Source organism: Cololabis saira, chromosome 1 (assembly GCF_033807715.1).
Source record: "Cololabis saira isolate AMF1-May2022 chromosome 1, fColSai1.1, whole genome shotgun sequence".
In the NCBI taxonomy this organism is placed as follows: domain Eukaryota; kingdom Metazoa; phylum Chordata; class Actinopteri; order Beloniformes; family Belonidae; genus Cololabis; species Cololabis saira.
The window spans coordinates 51,911,402-51,925,437 of NC_084587.1; the positions used below are offsets into that span (position 1 = coordinate 51,911,402).

The 14,036-nt window shown below is 41.0% G+C and overlaps 1 protein-coding gene across 6 annotated transcripts in view; it reads left to right on the forward strand.

Moving 5' to 3' along the window:
- htt (huntingtin) overlaps nucleotides 1–14,036 on the forward strand; it is an 82,437-nt gene that overhangs the window by 38,938 nt on the left and 29,463 nt on the right. For all 6 annotated transcript variants that reach the window (XM_061725965.1, XM_061725991.1, XM_061725974.1 and 3 more), the window contains 13 exons: nucleotides 857–1,104; nucleotides 1,490–1,632; nucleotides 2,211–2,439; nucleotides 3,713–3,854; nucleotides 5,156–5,335; nucleotides 6,209–6,385; nucleotides 7,661–7,737; nucleotides 8,326–8,461; nucleotides 8,851–8,973; nucleotides 10,144–10,351; nucleotides 11,262–11,407; nucleotides 13,305–13,482; nucleotides 13,612–13,713. In XM_061725965.1, coding sequence (XP_061581949.1) covers nucleotides 857–1,104; nucleotides 1,490–1,632; nucleotides 2,211–2,439; nucleotides 3,713–3,854; nucleotides 5,156–5,335; nucleotides 6,209–6,385; nucleotides 7,661–7,737; nucleotides 8,326–8,461; nucleotides 8,851–8,973; nucleotides 10,144–10,351; nucleotides 11,262–11,407; nucleotides 13,305–13,482; nucleotides 13,612–13,713 — 2,089 coding nt within the window. The remainder of the gene's footprint in view (nucleotides 1–856; nucleotides 1,105–1,489; nucleotides 1,633–2,210; nucleotides 2,440–3,712; nucleotides 3,855–5,155; nucleotides 5,336–6,208; nucleotides 6,386–7,660; nucleotides 7,738–8,325; nucleotides 8,462–8,850; nucleotides 8,974–10,143; nucleotides 10,352–11,261; nucleotides 11,408–13,304; nucleotides 13,483–13,611; nucleotides 13,714–14,036) is intronic.

Below are 14,036 nucleotides of genomic sequence, written 5' to 3' on the forward strand. Positions count from 1 at the left end.
GTGACGCCGTCATGAACCCTTCAGACTTCTCTGTCACTCCATTTCTCTGCGGTGCAGTACCCCCCCCGAGCGCTAGTTGATACTTTGTTTAGCTTCCGGCTTTTCTGGTGACAGTGAATCAAAGAGATAAGGACAACTATTGTGCAAAAAACCAAAACAACCCCCCCAAAAAAAAATCACACACACACGAAGAAAAGAGCGCTGAAAGTTCACGACTGCTTCACGAACCGGAACCGGAAATGCGTTGCTACCAAGTGAACCAATCCTAGCCCTCTCGGTCTGCGTTGGGTCGTAGTTACAATTTTTGGGAGGTGACGTCAGGCTACGGCGTAGGCTACGGAGAGACTCCTGCGTAGCCGCCTACCCTACGGAGTAGGTTTAACGCAGAACCACAATTCAGCCTTTAGTCCCATCAAAGTCAAAATGAGCTAATGTCTTTCATGAAATGGCAAAATATCTCAGCTTGTGTGTGTTATAAGACCTGGAAACAGGCATTGTGGCATATAATTGTTAAATTGGTTTAATTCACAGTTCGAATTGTTACAGATTACTTTTGTAATACTGTATTCAACCCGGTCTTTGTACGTTTTGACCGTATAGAAACATAATTCTTGCCATTGTAAGAATGAGATGTACCTGCTGGACTCTACTGCCCTTACTTTTGAACGACTTGTGCTTTTTATTATTTTACCTCTTTTCTTATCATTTTCTTTCATTTCATTTGTTATTTACTGTTTGATTGTGTCTTGCCGCTTTTAATGTTGATGTAAAGAACTTTGAATTACCTTGTGTTGAATTGTGCTATACAAATAAACTTGCCTTGCTTTAACCCTCTGCCCTGACCCCCCTCTCTCAGGCATCTGTTGCTACGGTGCAGCTGTGGGTGTCTGGTATCCTGGCAGTGATCAGGGTCCTCGTCTCTCAGTCCACCGAGGACATTGTGCTGTCTCGGGTCCATGAGCTGTCCCTCTCCCCTCACCTCCTTTCCTGCCACACAATCCGTCATTTACATCAGCAGAGCCCCACCGACAAGGACCTGTCGTTCTGTAACCAGGACAGTAATGGCGAGACACAAAAGGTTCCACCTGAAGAAACATTTGCCAGGTTAGTTATTACATTTACTCCTCACCAACTGGCAGAGTGACACCGTGTCCTAACTGCATGCGATGCTAGCGAGCGTCAGCGACAAAAACAATTCCATTGCTTTATTTTCTATTGGACTGTCCTAACTGGCAGCGAGCGACGCCTTTTTAAAAAGCGAGTTTCAGCTGTCAATCAAAATAACGTGGGGGGGGAGCCAACGCTTTCAATGTGGACAGAGAGCGTCCGATATCACGCAGTGTGACGCGATAGTCGGACGCTCGCATGCAGTTAGGACAGGCTGTAAGGAGTAAATCATGATTCCTCCCTTCTCCACACAAGTTTTACTCTGCTTTCTCTTTTTTGTTCCATCATTCACTTGAAATATCACATTTATGCCTCTGTTTAGGTTCCTCCTGCAACTTGTAGGTGTGTTGCTTGATGATATATCCAGCAGACGGGTTAAAGTGGACATTACTGAGCAGCAGCACACCTTCTACTGCCAGCAGCTGGGCACGTTGCTCATGTGTCTCATACATGTCTTCAAAAGTGGTAAGCAAGAGTCATGTCAGTATGTTTGTTGGAAATGCAGCCTCATGTACGGAAGAGTATTAAGGCCAGGCAAGAGAAAAAAAAAATTGAGAGTGGAAGATTTTTTTTTACTGTGCACTTTGAGAAAAAAGTTGAAATTACGTGAATAAAGTCGAAATTTCACCTTTTTTTTCTCAACATTTCTTTATTCACGAAAATTTGACTTTTTTCTCAACATTTTGACTTTTTTCTCAACATTTCGACTTTTCTCAACATTTCAACTTTATTCATGAAATTTCGACTTTTATCTAAGGATTTTGACTTTTTTTCCCGACATTTCGACTTTTTTCTCGAAAATCTACTTCAACATTAATCTCGACTTTTTTACTTTTTTCTCAACATTTCGACTTTTTTCTCGAAGTGCATAATGAAAAAAAAATCTTCCTCCTCTAAACTATTATTTTTATTTTTCTCCTGCCTGGCCCTTATACTCTTCCATACTCATGACATTATAATTTACAATAAAAATCTGTAATTGCAATAATGGCTTTATTTTTTTTAAATTTTTTAACATTTCTCATAAAAAACTGTTTTCCCAGGGATGTTTCGTAGGATCACTGCTGCAGCCAGCCGACTCCTGAAGGCAGAAACTAGTGGTGTACAGCCGTCCGCTGAGGCCGGTCCCTTCTACCCCTTAGAAGGAATAAACAACAAGGTTCAGTGCCTCATCACCACTCACCCATCCCTGGTGCTGCTCTGGTGCCAGGTCCTGCTCATCATCAACTACACCAACTACTCCTGGTGGAGCGAGGTTCATCACACACCCAGGTACCAACACACACTACTGTCCCATTTGAACTGTGGACCCTGTGGACTTGTGTATGTACTGGGTGTTAACCTGTTCCCGCACTTGTAAAAGTCGCCCAAAACGCCTATCCAAGTTCTACCCAAAGTAAATTGAAAGCTGTTCTTGAACCGTTTGAAGTTCATGGATGGTTCTGGTCTCTTTTGAAAGGTAACACTCTGTAGTTCTTCCCCCAGTTGTCAGAATCACTGTAACTACTACTATAATTCAGTAATCTCAGTTTGAACACACTGAAATAGAAGGTTTTTATTTCAGCCGGAAATTAGTGTTGTAATCAGATGTCTGCAGATTACTGAATCTGTGACTTATTGGTTTTAAAACACACTGAGACACAGCCTGAAGCCTTATTTAGTGCAAGTTCAAATTTGATAACAATACCACAAAAAATGAGTATTTTACACATGTTTTTGTAAGAATATGTCTTACAAAGAGTTTTATTATAACAATTATGTCCCATGGGCATAACTTTTGAACCGTTGAATTTACCACGTACATATATATATATCGTTGTGTTCAGCATTTCATTTGCTATACAATTGCACCATCTTCCGGGTCGAATGCTGCAATTGCCGAGGTTTTTCTCATGACAAAAGCCGGATGTGCTCGTCCCGCCCCAACACAGGCGCTCATTCGCCGGATGGCCGGATGAGCTGTCAATCAAAGTAGAGTGTACGCTCCATTTTAGCATCGCACTTTCCCGTCTGAGTTACCGAGTGTAAACAAATAACAACATGTGCTTCCTCCTCCGACACTCGAGATGAAGACCGGCTGTTTGTGGACATTTACTGGTATAATAATGTATTTTGGACTAAATACTTTACTGGATAGGATCTAATATGCCTTTGGTTTCTACAAGATTTGTAAGATTTGTAAATTACCTAGTTTTGTATATTTTGGCGTGAGTGTGCACCGGATATGGGCTGGACGGGGCGAGGGCGGGCCTCCGTGCGGCAACGGGCTAACTGCTAAATGAATTACTCCGACGACTGTATGTTCTCCAAGACTTTACTCACGACTCGTGCACTACAAACACTACAACTGCCCTGCACTTACACACTCCCAAGATACCGAAACATTTGCGCATTCGAAAAGTATCACATAACACTGGGGTCCTAATAGTCAATGCAAACTACTGCTTGGACCCCTAGAGAAAGACAATCATTGTGACATCATTGTAGACACATTTACACACAAAACATACGGTACCTGATTGTGTCCTGTTTTCCTTCCTATCAGAGGACACAGCCTTTCATCCACAAAGCTGCTGAGTCCTCATTCTTCTGGAGACTGTGAAGAAGACGAGCCTGAGTTCCACTCAGCAGTGATCAACAGAGAGATCGTACGCAGGGGAGCCCTGATTCTCTTCTGTGACTACGTGGTGAGAACACTAAGCTTGTTAGTCACACTTTTGAAGCAGATCCTGATGACACAGAAGATTGTTCCAAGGTAGACAGTCTTTTCTGTTGAACATGCTTAACATTATATTCAGAATTGTCAGAACAATTTTAAAGCAGCACTATGTAACTTTTCCAGCTTAATATCATATTTCATCATCATCATTGTGATGGTACATCAACTTCCAACAGGTTTAATGAACCTCTGTCATGGTCTGAGGGGTCTGTATCTCCTTCACTGGCACTATGTAACTTTGAGGAGCATGGTAGGAACCCTGCCACACTAAAAACTACACATTTTTACGGCTTTGACTGCTTTACGGCATACGTCACTTCCCCCTCCTTCCTGATTTGTAGTCCAGACGAAAGCTGGGCGGGGCGTGGAGCGCAGAGCTCAGCAGAAGCTGGTGTCATGGCCGAAGCAGTGGAAAAACCGAAGAAAATAAAACTTTTATCAGAGGAGGCGAAAAAAGAAAGCGGGAGAGTAACAAGCTAAATGCCCGGACAAGAATAAACTTTGGCCTGACGTTCACTCGCTGGCGTGAGATGAAAGATGAGGAGGGATGTCCGACAAGAGAGACACAATTGTTATGATACAAATGTAAATGTAGAGTTCTATGTTCAATAAGAATCAAAATTAGAATGTTTTCACATTCGTCTTGGGTTCTAGTATTTTTCCTGAGAACTGTAAAATTGTGCAGGGCAAAATATAAGGAATGGGCATTCAGTTATTCACAGGTTATAAAGTATTTTTTTATTTTGTCAGTAAGTATGTTGGACTACTAATTTATGACGAAGTCCCTCTAAAAAACGTTTGTAATTTGCGGCGCATTATCTACTGAAACACTTCACTAATAAAACCAAGTTGAACTTAGTGATTTTCAACATCGTCATATTATATTGTTTAGCCAAAAATAGATACATTACCTCTTCATTATCCATCCTGCAAACGACCGCTGAAAACAGAAAAGTAGTTTTGAAAGTCCGTCCCGTCTTATTTCATTCACTATCAAAACAAATGCAGCGACGGGGACAGGAGTTTTCCGGCAGTACGCGCTGGTGCTCATGGGAAATGTAGTGTTCTTTCTGGTAAAACACTACCGCTTTTGTCCAAAGGAGCCGCCAAACTCAACAAAAGCTGAAAGTTACATTGTGCTGCTTTAAGACCTCTTGATGAGATTAAGGTTCAAAACTCCAGAGCAAATGTTCTACAACCCTGAGTACTGCAAGATCAATGTTGTGAAGTGCTTCACATCTAATATTTTACCCCCCCCCCCTCCTGTAGTGTCAAAACCTCCATGACTCGGAGCATCTGACATGGCTGATTGTCAACCATGTGCGGGACCTCATCAACCTTTCCCATGAGCCTCCAGTGCAGGATTTCATCAGCGCCGTCCATCGCAACTCAGCTGCCAGTGGCCTTTTCATTCAAGCCATCCAGTCCCGTTGTGACAACCTAACTACTGTAAGATGATCATCTATTTACTCTTCCTGTTGTATCATTCCCATTTTTATTTTCTTGATTGGTTACATCTCTTTATACCACGGTCTGTGTGAATACTCCATCCTGATTGGCTGGCAGGTGGAGGTTAAAAGTGATAACCTACACCTAGAAAACAAGTTGGGTCAAATTCCCTGATAACTTTAATATTATTGCGCTGGATCAACTGCCAGGTGGTAACCACGGCAACGGAGATCCAGAGAAGAAGAGCCGGCTACCGCAGGACGGTGACATGAGTGATTTTGTCATTTATTTTAATTTATTTGGTGAATTTAATAATTTTGATGAATGGGATGCAGAAGAAGAGAAAAATGAAAATAGCTGAGCGGACTAGAATATCTCCCGTTGCTCAGTCGTATCTCAGGTCCGTCCTAGTTCCTGCAGAATCAACACTGTGTCCATTAAGGACCTTATGGGACGGTAGTGATTGTTCCAGGTATTAGTCAGACCCTCAGGTGTTACCAAGGAAACTGAGTTATGGCTTGTTAAAAACTTTGTAACTTACCAGGTTCCAACGGCTGCAGACGAGAGATTAAATAGTCGCTCAGCCGCTCCGCTGTGGCTGGTTATAAAACTAATGATTTACACTGAAAACACATTAAAGCATGAATAACTGATTTAATATTTATGTTTTTTGGTAAGTGACTGTGGTATAAGCGGGATAATGCCCTTTTGAGATGACATTAACATAAATATATGGACGACGCGGGGGGCCTCCGCAAAGTTAACGTAAACCTCGTCGGGCATGATCCATTACTAATTGGATGCCATGTCTGCCTGTCCTTCTCTTACTACTTGACATTTTCCATTCATGGTTGTATTTTCCACTCTTTTTAGCCCACCATGTTAAAGAAAACGTTGCAGTGTTTGGAAGGCATCCACCTGACTCAGTCTGGATCTTTGCTGATGCTTTACGTGGACAAGCTGCTCAGCACACCCTTCAGGGTTCTGGCCCGTATGGTAGACACCTTGGCCTGTCGCAGAGTGGAGATGTTGCTGGCTGAGACACTACAGGTACTGTTTAGAGCTGGCAACTGTCACTTATGGCGCTTTTACACTAGTACCTACTCGGCACGCCTCGCCCCGCCTCCACTCGCCTTGCCCTCGTTTGTTTTTAGACTCCCAGGTGAGAAGTAGGAGGTTGGAGAAGCTGCTGTGACGTATTTGATTGTGTATCTAAACAAAGAAGACAACAACACTAAAGATGTAGAACCTGGAGGAGATGATAGATGTGCTGCTTGGTCTGTGACTTGTGTTTGATATCAAGTTAAAAAAGGAGAGAGTGAGAGAAGCTTCAAGCGGCAACGCTTTTTTTTTTTTTGTTAGTTTGTCTCTGCGCTGCTGAAAAGTCAGCTGGAGCCGTGAGCAGCTATGAAGAGACAGAGCTCCTGGTAGATCTGGTCGTTCCTTATCGCCATCTAGATCCCTTTTTAATTCTCTCCTCAGCACCAGGTTTATGAACATCTGCACCTCAGAGTTGGATCATGAAACAGGCTTTTGCGCTGCCATTGCTGGTAGAATAAAATCGGTGAGTCGCTCTTTCGCTGATTTCCGCCTCCTGACTCAAACGTCTGAACGGCCCCGCCTCCCGACCAATCAGCAGCTTAGAACCTCGAAAGGATAGGTACAGAAAAAGTATAAACTCGGCACGCCTCCACCCCTAGTGGAGAAGCGCAAAACCGGGGCGAGTCGAGTCGCTCTGAGTAGGTACTAGTGGAAAAGCGCCAATAGATGTGTGATTGCCATAGGAACTTCTATTTTTTTTTATCTAATGTCTAATAATAAAAGTCGTTGTAAGACATACGGTAATAAAAAAAAATAAATACAAATTTTTTGTGGTATTATCAAATGTGAAATTGCACTAGATAAGGCTTCAGGCTGTGGTCTCATTGTGTTTTCCAGCTAATAAGTCACAGATTCTCTCATCTGCAGACATCTGATTACAAAACAAATTTCCGGCTGAAATAAAAACCTTCTATTTCAGTGTGTTCAAACTGAGATTAATCAATTCTAGTAGCGGTTACAGTGATTCTGACCTTTCAAAAGAGACCAAAACCATCCTTCTACTTCAAACGGTTCAAGAACAGCTTTCAATTTACTTTGGGTAGAACTTGGATAGGCATTTTGGGCGACTTTTACAGGAGTGGGAACAAGCTAGTGAGTAAAAATGCAATAAACCTATTGTGATACAAACATTTGGTTAAGCTTGTTGAAAGGTTTCTTTTTTGTTAAAATAGAAAAACAGTACTTTTCTATTCAGTATTTTGTTGTTCTACTTGTACTGTTCAGAACAGCGTGGCCCAGCTCCCTGTGGAGGAACTGGAGAGGATCCAGGAATACCTGCAGACCAGCGGCCTGGCTCAGAGGTAACCAGGTGTTGCAGGTTATTTTTTTATTTTGTAGCTTTTTGTTTTCACATCTGGGAGATTCCAACTAGTTTTAAATTAAATCACGTTAATCAAGTGATGACTCACCAAGTCATGAACTGGTAAGCTGATGGGATATACAGGACTGTCTCAGGAAATTTGAATATTGTGATTTTCTGTAATCTAATTAAGCAATATTAATAGCAATATTAAAATAATAAAAAACTTGCAATATTTCAGTTGATTTGTAATTAATCCAGAATGTATGACATTTTTGTTTTTTTAATTGCATTACAGAAAATAAAGAACTTTATCACGATATTCTAATTTTCTGAGACAGTCCTGTAATGGTAAAGAATGCCTTTATGCAAAGCACCTTGTGGGTTTTATCTGTGGAACATGTCATCTAAGATTCTGATCCAAGTGAGTTATACATCATTTATTCAGGAAATTATTAGCATTGCTGAGATTTATTTATTTATTTTTTTAATTCTCAAGACTGCCTCTTTGATTTAGAAAAAAGAAGCAGAAAACGATGTTAATGTGATGGCTGCACTAATGTTAATGTTGTTTGTTGATCTCCAACAGGCATCAGAGGTTCTACTCCCTGCTGGACCGGTTCAGAGCAACTGTTGCCGACACCAGTAGCCCCGCCCCCCCAGTGACATCACACCCGTTAGACGGAGAGACACCCCCCGCCCCTGAACTGGTCACTGCAGATAAGGTGAGGAATTGGCAACATTGACTACGTTTACATGCAGTCAAAATTCGGGTTTTTGCTAATATTCCGGTTACTGAAACATTCTGAATATTCGTTTACATGGTAATTAATCATTTGGGATATCTGGATCCAGAGCCGTCTGGGAGATTTGCAAGGCCCTGTGCGAAATGGCCAGGGGGAGCCCTCGAACTTTTGGGGTTTTTCGGGTCGGATCGGGCGTCTATATGCTCAATTTTAACTCTCCAATTAGCAAAATACTGGATACCTTCCCCTGCCTCATCATCATTTGGCTTGCCTCAACGCAGGGCCCCCACAAAGAATTTGCCCTTAAATTCATGTGGAGAAAATGCAAAAGATGGAATAATGTGTCTCCCTTTGTGCTCTGTATTCAGGAATGGTACGTGGCTCTTGTGAAGTCTCAGTGCTGTCTTCGGGGAGACGCTTCTCTGTTGGAAACTACAGAACTTCTCACCAAGCTGCCCTCTGTTGATCTCTTCAATGTTATGAACTGCAAGGTAATACAAATTCACACCGCTTCAGTACATTTACTGTCAGGACTTGGCTCTTTGGGACACGACATGAAATAGAGACGCATGAAAAGTGGTGATTTCTGTACATTCAAATAGAGATGTTCTGATACCAGTGTTATTTTCAATTTTCTGCTATGGCATAGAGCAGGGGTCGGCAACCCAAAATGTTGAAAGAGCCATATTGGACCAAAAACACAAAAAACAAATATGTCTGGAGCCGCAAAAAATGAAAAGTCTTGTATCAGCCTTAGAATGAAGGCAACACATGCTGCATGTTTCTATATTAGTTAGAACTGGGGGAAGATTTTTTTCATTATGCACTTTGAGAAAAAAGTTGAAATGTCGAGAAAAATGTTGAAATGTTGAGAAAGTCAAAATTTCGAAAAAAAAGGTCGAAATGTTGAGAAAAGGAAAAAAAGAAGAAGAAAAAAAAGAAAAAATGGAAAAAAAGGAAAAAAAGGTCAAACATTTTTGAAAAAGCTCCAGGAGCCACTAGGGCAGCGCTTTAGAGCTGCATGCGGCTAGAGCCGTGGATTGCCGTGCCCTGGTCTAAAGGGTCCGTCTCTGAACAACCACACTTGGTTCCTATGGTCTGCGTGACATCATTACAACACCGTGACAGACCGGGCCAAAACTATAACAGCCGCAATGAAAAGCTGCTGCTATTCATTTCATGCTGTTGAGAATTTGCACTAAGGTTAAGCCAAAATGTATTTTATTTTTCTTATTGATTGTGACTTTGACAGGATGTCATTCAACTTTTGAAACTACCTCTTTTGAAGTGAAATGTATTTATTTTTGTTATTACACTATTCTGCACTTTTTGTTTTAGTTTCCAATTTCATGTTTCTACATTTTGTGGCACCAGTGCAGATTTTTTATTTTTTTTTTATAATTAATTCATTGTCAAAATGTATCTGATCGGGAAAAAGTATCAGAATTGTATCGGGAGCCAAAAAAAGTGATCGGATCAAGAAAAATTGGGATCGGCAGATACTCAAACTCAAGTGATCGGGATCTGATCGGGAGCTAAAAAATCCTGATCGGGACAACCCTAGTTTTAAAGTTCTTAACTAAATAGATGAAACCAAATACAGAATATGTTCCATTGCTTTTATTTGTATTAACATGACAAATGTGTTTACTCTTCCCTAGGATTTCAGCCTGAACCTGTTGTGTCCCTGCCTGAGTGTGGGAGTGCAGAGGTTAGCACGGGGTCAGGGTTCTCTGCTGTTGGAGACGGCCCTGCACGTCACCCTGGACCAACTCAGAGGGGTCACCGGCTCCCTCCCTGCTCCACACCAGCCCTTCCTGCCCCCAACTCAACACCAGCCCTACTGGGACCAGCTGGGGGACGTGTATGGTGAGAGGGCCCGAGGATGACACACAGTACTGGAGATGAGGGGTGATGAGGGGTGATGGCCTCCCCCCCTGAAATAAAAACAGTCCAAATCATCCCCCCTGTAAAACTGCCATCCCCCCTTTCCATCCCTTATGTCATTTCATCAATGAATGTGGTTTTACTGCTATTTCAACATTTAGAGTCATCACCAGGAAAATAACACCAGAAAAATAACTTATTTGACAATTTTCCCCTGTTTCAAGTACGGTAGATTTTCACTTGAAATAAGTAGAAAAATCTGCCAGTGGGACAAGATTTATCTTCTTATTACAAGCAAAAAAATCTTGTTCCACTGGCAGATTTTTGTACTTATTTTAAGTGAAAATCTACTTGAAACAGGTGAAAATTGTTGTTTTATTCCAGTGATGAGTCTTGTTTTTAGTGTAATGACTTTTTCTTTTACTAAATTGAGACATTTTAACTAGAAATAAGACAAATATTCTTGTTAAGATTGTGAGTTTTTGCAGTGATCCATGTTACTTATCCTGTGAAGGACAGAGTCATATTGATAAGTTCAGAAAAGTGTTTCTTATTGTTGTGTTTTGATGTATTTGATGTAAGCCCAGTGGATATTTAAAGCTTACAGAAGGCTGCATTTAACTGCTGCTATGTCATTCCTGCAGTATTTCTGCAGGTGTTTTGGTCACTGCTATTATTTGTAATATATTATATTATTTGTAATGAGCACAAATTATCTGTCCCCATATGATAAAATCCACCATCCCCCCTGATTTTTTTTTTTTTTTTTTTACAACTCGAGTACTGATGACACACATTTATTCCCTCAACACATTTTGAAGTATCTAAGTTTTGAGATCTTTCATTTTTTTGTTGTTGTTTTTCTTTGCAACTTTGTTGTATTTCACTCCAGATGAGCCTGGATTCTACCCCAAGGTTTTGTCACTGTGCAGAGCACTGTCCCAGTATTTGTTGAATGTGAACCAGCTCCCCTCATCACTACATATTACCCCAAACATGGAGCACCTCATCACCACTTTCACCTGCACTGCAACTGAGGTAAGAAAACAAGTGTTGAACTTCCAGTTTCCTGTTGAGGGCAGAATTGGAGGTTGGGACTGTCGCGTCAGTCCCTCCACACTCAAACCTTCTGTGTGGTGCTAGTGGACTCTGATAGTCCCTGGGTGCTCTGCTTGACTTGCACAGTCCCAAAACACAGTTACATTCCTAGCCTCCAGCCAGCTTAGTTATTGTATTTTCATTTCTGTCAAAGGGAAAATCATTTAGACCAGGGATCAGCAACCCGCGGCTCTAGAGTCGCATGCGGCTCTTTAGCGCCGCCCTAGTGGCTCCTGGAGCTTTTTCAAATATGTTTGACCTTTTTTTTCCTTTCTTCTTTTTCTCCCTTTTTCTCTTTTTTTCTTCTTTTTTTCCTTTTTTTGTCTTTTTTTTCTTCCTTTTGCCTTTCCTTTTTAATCTCGACATTTCGACTTTTTTCTCGACATTTCTACTTTTTTCTCGAGATTGCATTTCAACATTAATCTTGACATTTCGACTTTTTCTCGAAATATTGACTTTTTTCTCAACATTTCGACTTTTTTCATGAAATTTTGACTTTTTTCTCAAGATTGTACTTCAACATTAATCTCGACATTTCGACTTTTTTCACGAAATTTCAACTTTTTTCCCGACATTTCGACTTCCAACAGTTTTAACTAATATAGAAACATGCGGCATGTGTTGCCTTCATTCTAAGGCTTATACAATACTTTTCATTTTTTGCAGCTCCAGACATATTTGTTTTTTGTGTTTTTGATCCAATATGGCTCTAAAACATTTTTGGTTGCCGACCCCTGATTTAGATCATACCAGAGTATTACGGTAATTTAGTAATATACAGTGTTGTGCTAGTTACTGAAAAATAGTAACTAGTTACTGTTACTAGTTACTTCATTAAAAAGTAACTCAGTAACTCAGTTACTTAGACCAAAAAGTAATGAGTTACTATGAAAAGTAACTTTTTAGTTACTTTAATTTAAAACATTATTTTAAATGCTCCCATTAATGCCCCTCTAGCCTTCATTTCAGCAGGTACTGTATGGAGAATAATACAAACGTTTGATCAACTTGAATAGTTAAATAGTCTTAAACTTAAATAGTCTCCCCGCTTCTTCACTTCCTGTGTCAATAACGTTGGTTGCTAGCAACCAACGTTGGTAGCAACAAGCTGAGAACGACCAATGAGCTTCAGCAGCAGCTCAAGAACGGGTCTCTTTAATGAATCGTTCATTACAGTCTCAGATATAATCCATGGTAACATGTCGGTTTATAAGAATCTTTTTGCCCAGAAGAAAAAAGAGCGACAACAACTACCCATAACTATTTTCTTCTCTGGAAAAAACAGACCTGCACCGGCTTTAGGAGAAAAAGATGCTACAGAGTCAGGATGCAGCGGCTCAGAAGAGCAGTGGAATACGTGTGAGCCGGTGCTGATCTCCGCAATTTGAAGCCTTCTATAATAATTGTAAAAAGAATTTCACTTATCACGGGTTCTTTTTGGAACGTAACCCCTGCGAAAAACCAGGGATTACTGTAATGACAATATCTCCACGTTGCGAAACTCGCCTTCTCTTGGCTCGCCATGACCGTCATGTTGTTGAATGCTCACACACACATCCCCCCCCCCTACGTTTCCTCTGGTCTCCACGTGTGGGGAAAAAAAGCTTCACTGTAGCCAGAAATAACAGAGTAACGCACCGTTTGGTAACGGTAATTGAGTTACTGAATTTAAAAAGTATCGTGTTAGAGTATTAGTTACCGCCAAAACTAACGGCGTTACTGTAGCGCGTTACTAAATAACGCGTTAGTCCCAACACTGGTAATATATGACTATGGTGCATTGCCAAGATTAAAAAGCATTATTTTTCTAATGAAATGTGTCAACGTGTGTTACCAGGTTTTAGTGTGGCACCTCCTCCAGGACCGGTTGCCCATGAGTGTGGACCTGCAGTGGGCTCTGTCCTGTCTGTGTCTGGCCCTGCAGCAGCCGTGTGTCTGGAACAAGCTGTCCACCCCGGAGTACAGGACACACACTTGCTCCGTCATCTTCTGCCTCCGCCTCATTATTTTTGCAGGTAATTTTAATGGCATTTGCACATTTCCTTTTAATTAGGTGTGTTTAAAATTCTGAAACTTCTTTTAGACGTCAGAATATGTTTCTGTTAGGTTTCTGTGCTGATCGGTGTTTTGCCTTTCCATTCAAGTGGCTGTGAGTCCTGGAGACCAACTACTGCATCTTGAGAAGAAAGATTCACGAGGGAAAAGAGGTGTTGAAGGCGACCAGATGGATTCAGGACGTGCAAACAGTGAGAATACATTTAGAAATTAGAAAACCAGTAATTTTTTATGTACCGTATTTTCTGGACTATAAGCTGCACCTGCATACAAGCCGCATCCGCTCCATTTAAAAAAAAAAAAAAAAAAAAAAAAAAAAAAAAAAAGATATGCAAGCCGCAGATATTTATGTTGTTAGATTAGATATTTACTACATATACAGAAGGATTTTGAACTGTAAATGATGTACATGTTTGTACCTAAATAGATCTTTCCTAACAGCGTCTTTTAACACGGCAGCAACTTTGCTCATTAAAACGGGACAGAACCAAGAGAAAATAACCGGTATTTATTT